The 8,552-nt window shown below is 48.7% G+C and overlaps 1 protein-coding gene across 1 annotated transcript; it reads right to left on the bottom strand.

Annotated features, from left to right (window-relative positions):
* Nucleotides 1-1,560: 1,560 nt before the first annotated feature.
* LOC135535072 (TLC domain-containing protein 4-B-like) lies at nt 1,561-6,326 on the bottom strand (the record flags this gene model as incomplete). Its single annotated transcript, XM_064961798.1, has 3 exons — nt 6,161-6,326; nt 3,931-4,020; nt 1,561-1,619 (listed from the first exon to the last, which is right to left on the bottom strand). Coding segments are annotated over exons 1-3 (304 nt in total), but the record flags the coding sequence as incomplete, so codon positions are not given.
* Nucleotides 6,327-8,552: the final 2,226 nt, after the last annotated feature.

Here is an 8,552-nt window from a genome sequence, read left to right as displayed (position 1 = left end):
TGCTGAATACAGCAGGTGTAGTAGACCTTACAGTGAAATGCTGAATACAACAGGTGTAGTAGACCTTACAGTGAAATGCTGAATACAACAAGTGTAGTAGACCTTACAGTGTAAGTGTGTAAGTGTGTGTGTGTGTGTAAGCGTGTGTAAGTGTGTGTGTGTGTGTGTGTGTGTGTGTGTGTGTGTGTGTGTGTGTGTGTGTGTGTGTGTGTGTGTGTGTGTGTGTGTGTGTGTGTGTGTGTGTGTGTGTGTGTGTGTGTGTAGGTAAGTAAAGAAATAAAACAACAGTAAAAAGACATTTGAAAATAAGAGTAGCAAGGCTATAAACACACACCGTTTAGTCAGGCTTATTGAGGTAGTATGTACATGTAGGTATGGTTAAAGTGACTAAGCATGAAGAGAACAAGGAATAGTGAAAGACAGCCAGTAGGAACGGTGAAAGACAGCCTGTAGGAACGGTGAAAGACAGCCTGTAGGAACGGTGAAAGACAGCCAGTAGGAACGGTGAAAGACAGCCTGTAGGAACGGTGACAGACAGCCTGGTGGAACGGTGAAAGACAGCCTGTAGGAACGGTGAAAGACAGCCTGTAGGAACGGTGAAAGACAGCCTGTAGGAACGGTGACAGACAGCCTGTAGGAACGGTGAAAGACAGACTGTAGGAACGGTGAAAGACAGCCTGTAGGAACGGTGAAAGACAGCCAGTAGGAACGGTGAAAGACAGCCAGTAGAGAACGGTGAAAGACAGCCTGTAGGAACGGTGAAAGACAGCCTGGTAGGAACGGTGAAAGACAGCCAGTAGGAACGGTGAAAGACAGCCTGTAGGAACGGTGACAGACAGCCTGGTGGAACGGTGAAAGACAGCCTGTAGGAACGGTGAAAGACAGCCTGTAGGAACGGTGAAAGACAGCCTGTAGGAACGGTGAAAGACAGCCTGTAGGAACGGTGACAGACAGCCTGTAGGAACGGTGAAAGACAGACTGTAGGAACGGTGAAAGACAGCCTGTAGGAACGGTGAAAGACAGCCAGTAGGAACGGTGAAAGACAGCCAGTAGGAACGGTGAAAGACAGCCTGTAGGAACGGTGAAAGACAGCCTGTAGGAACGGTGAATGACAGCCGGGTGGAACGGTGAAAGACAGCCAGTAGGAACGGTGAAAGACAGCCTGTAGGAACGGTGAAAGACAGCCTGTAGGAACGGTGAAAGACAGCCTGGTGGAACGGTGAAAGACAGCCAGTAGGAACGGTGACAGACAGCCTGGTGGAACGGTGAAAGACAGCCTGGTGGAACGGTGAAAGACAGCCAGTAGGAACGGTGAAAGACAGCCAGTAGGAACGGTGAAAGACAGCCTGTAGGAACGGTGAAAGACAGCCTGTAGGAACGGTGAAAGACAGCCTGTAGGAACGGTGAAAGAGCCTGGTGGAACGGTGAAAGACAGCCTGTAGGAACGGTGACAGACAGCCTGTAGGAACAGTGACAGACAGCCTGGTGGAACGGTGAAAGACAGCCTGTAGGAACAGTGACAGTGTGTATGCGACTAAAGTGTGTCCGTGCCAATCTTACCAGATATGAGGTAGCCTGTTGTCATGCCAACATTTATCTTCACAAGTGTGGGATCTCCCCTGTTGGCAGAAAAAGACGTGAAAAACATTCAACACATCACAACAGGGTTCTATATAACATACAGTAGCACCCTGCACACAACACCGTGCCTCCATCACGCACTACGACAGAGCAACAGGGTTCTATATAACATACAGTAGCACCCTGCACACAACACCCTGCCTCCATCACGCACTACGACAGAGCAACAGGGTTCTATATAAATATACAGTAGCACCCTTCTGCACACAACACCCTGCCTCCATCACGACTACGACAGAGCAACAGGGTTCTATATAACATAGTAGCAGTGCAGAGCAACAGGGTTCTATAAACATACAGTAGCACCCTGCACACAACACCCTGCCTCCATCACGCACTACGACAGAGCAACAGGGTTCCATATAACATACAGTAGCACCCTCTGCACACAACACCCTGCCTCCATCACGCACTACGACAGAGCAACAGGGTTCTATATAACATACAGTAGCACCCTGCACACAACACCCCTGCCTCCATCACGCACTACGACAGAGCAACAGGGTTCTATATAACATACAGTAGCACCCTGCACACAACACCCTGTCTCCATCACGCACTACGACAGAGCAACAGGGTTCTATATAACATACAGTAGCACCCTGCACACAACACCCTGCCTCCATCACGCACTACGACAGAGCAACAGGGTTCTACATAACATACAGTAGCACCCTGCACACAACACCCTGCCTACATCACGCACTACGACAGAGCAACAGGGTTCTAAATAACATACAGTAGCACCCTGCACACAACACCCTGCCTCCATCACGCACTACGACAGAGCAACAGGGTTCTATATAACATACAGTAGCACCCTGCACACAACACCCCGTTCCATCACGACACTCACGACAGAGCAACAGGGTTCTATATAAAAGACAGCAGCACCCTGCACACAACACCCTGTCTCCATCACGCACTACGACAGAGCAACAGGGTTCTATATAACATACAGTAGCACCCTGCACACAACACCCTGCCTCCATCACGCACTACGACAGAGCAACAGGGTTCTATATAACATACAGTAGCACCCTGCACACAACACCCTGCCTCCATCACGCACTACGACAGAGCAACAGGGTTCTATATAACATACAGTAGCACCCTGCACACAACACCCTGCCTCCATCACGCACTACGACAGAGCAACAGGGTTCTATATAACATACAGTAGCACCCTGCACACAACACCCTGTCTCCATCACGCACTCACGACAGAGCAACAGGGTTCTATATAACATACAGTAGCACCCTGCACACAACACCCTGCCTCCATCACGCACTACGACAGAGCAACAGGGTTCTATATAACATACAGTAGCACCCTGCACACAACACCCTGCCTACATCACGCACTACGACAGAGCAACAGGGTTCTATATAACATACAGTAGCACCCTGCACACAACACCCTGCCTCCATCACGCACTACGACAGAGCAACAGGGTTCTATATAACATACAGTAGCACCCTGCACACAACACCCCGTCTCCATCACGCACTACGACAGAGCAACAGGGTTCTATATAACATACAGTAGCACCCTGCACACAACACCCTGTCTCCATCACGCACTACGACAGAGCAACAGGGTTCTATATAACATACAGTAGCACCCTGCACACAACACCCTGCCTCCATCACGCACTACGACAGAGCAACAGGGTTCTATATAACATACAGTAGCACCCTGCACACAACACCCTGCCTACATCACGCACTACGACAGAGCAACAGGGTTCTATATAACATACAGTAGCAGTGAAGAGCAACAGGGTTGTATATAACATAGTAGCAGTGAAGAGCAACAGGGTTCTACATAACATACAGTAGCAGTGAAGAGCAACAGGGTTCTATATAACATACAGTAGCAGTGCAGAGCAACAGGGTTCTATATAACATAGTAGCAGTGCAGAGCAACAGGGTTCTATATAACATAGTAGCAGTGAAGAGCAACAGGGTTCTATATAACATACAGTAGCAGTGAAGAGCAACAGGGTTCTATATAACATACAGTAGCAGTGCAGAGCAACAGGGTTCTATATAACATGCAGTAGCAGTGCAGAGCAACAGGGTTCTATATAACATACAGTAGTAGTGAAGAGCAACAGGGTTCTATATAACATACAGTAGCAGTGAAGAGCAACAGGGTTCTATATAACATACAGTAGCAGTGAAGAGCAACAGGGTTCTATATAACATGCAGTAGCAGTGCAGAGCAACAGGGTTCTATATAACATACAGTAGCACCCTGCACACAACATCCAACAGGATCCTCACCAGACGGGGTCTTCATTGACGGCGTCGTCAAACAGCAGGATGTAGAGGCAAAAGAACCCCACTACCAGGGCATGAAGTGTGGACACCGTCCTAAAACACACACACACACACACACACACCTTGTCAAATCTGTGATGAAACACACACACACACACACATTGTCAAATCTGTGATGAAACACACACACACACACACCTTGTCAAATCTGTGATGAAACACACACACACACACACCTTGTCAAATCTGTGATGAAACACACACACACCTTGTCAAATCTGTGATGAAACACACACACACACACACCTTGTCAAATCTGTGATGAAACACACACACACACACACACACACACACACACACACACACACACACACACACACCTTGTCAAATCTGTGATGAAACACACACACACACCTTGTCAAATCTGTGATAAAACACACACACACACCTTGTCAAATCTGTGATGAAGCACACACACACACACACACCTTGTCAAATCTGTGATAAAACACACACACACCTTGTCAAATCTGTGATAAAACACACACACCTTGTTAAATCTGTGATGAAACACACACACACACACACCTTGTCAAATCTGTGAGGAAACACACACACACCTTGTCAAATCTGTGATAAAACACACACACACACCTTGTCAAATCTGTGAGGAAACACACACACACACCTTGTTAAATCTGTGATGAAACACACACACACACACACACACCTTGTCAAATCTGTGATAAATCACACACACACACACCTTGTCAAATCTGTGATAAAACACACACACACACACACACACACACACACACCTTGTCAAATCTGTGATGAAACACACACACACCTTGTCAAATCTGTGATGAAACACACACACACACACACCTTGTCAAATCTGTGAAGAAACACACACACACACCTTGTTAAATCTGTGAAGAAACACACACACACCTTGTCAAATCTGTAATGAAACACACACACACACACTCAGATGGCAGAGAGTCAGTCAGTCAGATGGCAGAGAGTCAGTCAGTCAGACAGTCAGTCAGTCAGATGGCAGAGTCTGGCAGTCAGATGGCAGAGAGTCAGTCAGTCAGATGGCAGAGAGTCAATCTGTCAGATGGCAGAGAGTCTGGCAGTCAGATGGCAGAGAGTCTGGCAGTCAGATGGCAGAGAGTCTGGCAGTCAGATGGCAGAGAGTCTGGCAGTCAGATGGCAGAGAGTCTGGCAGTCAGACAGTCAGTCAGTCAGATGGCAGAGAGTCTGGCAGTCAGATAGCAGAGAGTCTGGCAGTCAGATAGCAGAGTCTGGCAGTCAGATGGCAGAGAGTCTGACAGTCAGATGGCAGAGAGTCTGGCAGTCAGATGGCAGAGAGTCTGTCTGTCTGTCTGCCAATCTGTTCATCTCTCCCCTGGCCATTGGCACGGGCCAGACAACTACAGAACCTTCACAGACAGGGTCATCTGAGGGTCATCTGTGATCTTCAAAACAGCTGTGCCTAGATAATACATGGACGGTTGTAATAACTGAGAATGTGTGAGGTGGTCATGACATCATGATGGTTGATTCATGGAACATTCTTGGAATACATGATGTAATAACAGTGTTTACGGCAGATCTTTTGATAAGAGCATCTGGTGCGATTTTTATTTTATTTAACTCGGCAAGTCAGTTAAGAACAAATTCTTATTTACAATGACGGCCTAGGAACAGTGGGTTAACTGGTCTAGGAACAGTGGGTTAACTGGTCTAGGAACAGTGGGTTAACTGGTCTAGGAACAGTGGGTTAACTGGTCTAGGAACAGTGGGTTAACTGGTCTAGGAACAGTGAGTTAACTGGTCTAGGAACAGTGAGTTAACTGGTCTAGGAACAGTGGGTTAACTGGTCTAGGAACAGTGGGTAAACTGCCTTGTTCAGGGGCAGAACGACAGATGTTTGACCTTGTCAGCTCTGGGATTCTATCTTGGAACCTTTCGGTTACCAGACCAACGCTCTAACCACTAGGCCAACAGCGGCCCCCAGATAAGGAGCCACATTGAGTAAATGACCTGTGTAATGACCCTGGGAAGTTAAACTGTGTATTGACCTGTGAAAACACCTGGGTGACTTGAGGCATCGACAAATTAACAACAATAACACAGTTATAGCAGACTGTCAAAACTGGCATGTATGTAGTGACACATGAAGGACGATCATATGATATCAGTGTTGCAGCCAGCAGTTCTGTACCTTGAGTTCCATTCCACTTTCTGCTGGTCCGCTAGGCATAGGAAGCCAGAACTGGCGCGGGGGGAGACCCAGGGACTGACCCGGTGGAAGAGCCACTGGAACGAGAGGAAACTGGTGACCAAGATGACTAGGATCAGCAGGCTGAACAGGTCCATGGCTGCCCAACCCCACTGGAGGAGAGGAGAGAGAGGAGAGAGAGGAAGAGAGGAGAGAGGAAGAGAGAGGAGAGAGGAAGAGAGGAGAGAGAGGAAGAGAGGAGAGAGGGAGAGAGGAAGAGAGGAGAGAGAGAGAGAGAGAGGAAGAGAGAGAGAGAGAGGAAGAGAGGAGAGAGGGAGAGAGGGAGAGAGGAAGAGAGGAGAGAGAGGAAGAGAGGAGAGAGAGGAGAGAGGAGAGAGAGGAAGAGAGGAGAGAGGAGAGAGGAGAGAGGGGAGAGAGAGGAAGAGAGGAGAGAGGGGGAGAGAGGAAGAGAGGAAGAGAGAGGAGAGAGGGGAGAGAGGGAGAGAGGAGAGAGAGGGAGAGAGGGAGAGAGGAAGAGAGGAGAGAGAGGAGAGAGAGGAAGAGAGAGGAGAGAGAGGAAGAGAGGAGAGAGAGGAAGAGAGAGGAGAGAGAGGAGAGGAGAGAGGGGAGAGAGGAAGAGAGGAAGAGAGGAGAGAGAGGAGAGAGGAAGAGAGGAAGAGAGAGGAAGAGAGGAGAGAGAGGAAGAGAGGAGAGAGGAGAGAGGGAGAGGGAGAGAGAGAGAAGAGAGGAGAGAGAGGAAGAGAGGAGAGAGAGAGAGAGAGGAAGAGAGAGGAAGAGAGAGGAAGAGAGGAGAGAGGGGAGAGAGGGAAGAGAGGGAGAGAGAGGGAGAGAGAGGAGGGAGAGAGGAAGAGAGGAGAGAGAGGAGAGAGGGAGAGGGAGAGGGGAGAGAGAGGAAGAGAGGGAGAGAGGAAGAGAGAGGAGAGAGGAAGAGAGGAGAGAGGAGAGAGGGGAGAGAGGAAGAGAGGAGAGAGAGGAAGAGAGGAGAGAGAGAGGAAGAGAGGAGAGAGGAGAGAGGGGAGAGAGAGGAGAGAGCAGAGAGGAAGAGAGGAGAGAGAGGAAGAGAGAGGAAGAGAGGAGAGAGAGGAAGAGAGAGGAAGAGAGAGGAAGAGAGGAGAGAGGAGAGAGGGAGAGAGGAAGAGAGGAGAGAGAGGAAGAGAGGAGATAGAGGAAGAGAGGAGAGAGGGAGAGAGGGGAGAGGGAGAGAGAGAAGAGAGAGAGAGAGAGAGAAGAGAGAGAGAGAGGAGAGAGAGGAAGAGAGAGGAAGAGAGAGGAAGAGAGGAGAGAGAGAGAGAGGGAGAGAGGAAGAGAGTGAGAGAGAGGAAGAGAGGAGAGAGGAGAGAGGAGAGAGAGGAAGAGAGGAGAGAGGAGAGAGAGGAAGAGAGAGGAGAGAGAGGAAGAGAGAGGAGATAGCAGAGAGGAGGAAGAGAGGAGAGAGGAGAGAGGAGAGAGAGGAAGAGAGGAGAGAGGAGAGAGAGGAAGAGAGGAGAGAGGAGAGAGAGGAAGAGAGAGGAAGAGAGGAAGAGAGAGGAAGAGAGAGGAGAGAGAGAAGAGAGAGGAAGAGAGGAAGAGAGAGGAGAGAGCAGGAGAGAGAGAGAGAGCAGAGAGGAAGAGAGAGAGGAAGAGAGAGAGAGAGGAAGAGAGGAGAGAGAGGAAGAGAGAGGAGAGAGGAGAGAGGAGAGAGAGGAGAGAGAGGAAGAGAGGAAGAGAGAGGAGAGAGGGGAGAGGGGAAGAGGGGAAGAGGGGAGAGAGGAGAGAGAGGAAGAGAGGAAGAGAGAGGAAGAGAGAGGAGAGAGCAGAGAGGAAGAGAGGAGAGAGGAGAGAGAGGAAGAGAGAGGAAGAGAGGAGAGAGAGGAAGAGAGGAAGAGAGAGGAAGAGAGAGCAGAGAGGAAGAGAGCAGAGAGCAGAGAGGGGAGAGAGGAAGAGGGGAGAGGAGAGAGAGGAAGAGAGGAGAGGAAAGAAGAAGAGAGGAAGAGATGAGAGAAGAAGAGGAATTGAGGGAGAGAGGAATAGAGGAAGAGAGCAAGAGAGGAAGAGAGGAGAGAGGAGAGAGGAGAGAGGAGAGAGGAAGAGAGGAGAGAGGAAGAGCGAGGAAGAGAGAGCAGAGAGAAAGAGAGGAAGAGAGGAGTGAGGAAGAGAGGAAGAGCGAGGAAGAGAGAGAGAGAGGAGAGAAAGAGGAGAGAAAGAGTCTTTAAACATTAAAATACAATTTATAAAATGATCACATTTTCACATAAAAATATTCTAAAGATAGATTGATTCTTCATCTGTCATAGACCAGTATAACTTTCCTGTATTATATTTAAACGCTTTTAAAGTTTCGTTTGAATGCACATATTGAAAGGTTTCATCAGATAAATGATTCCATTTCTTTATT

This window comes from Oncorhynchus masou, unplaced genomic scaffold, assembly GCF_036934945.1.
Source record: "Oncorhynchus masou masou isolate Uvic2021 unplaced genomic scaffold, UVic_Omas_1.1 unplaced_scaffold_4402, whole genome shotgun sequence".
Lineage (NCBI taxonomy): Eukaryota > Metazoa > Chordata > Actinopteri > Salmoniformes > Salmonidae > Oncorhynchus > Oncorhynchus masou.
This window is presented reverse-complemented; position numbering and strand designations above follow the sequence as displayed.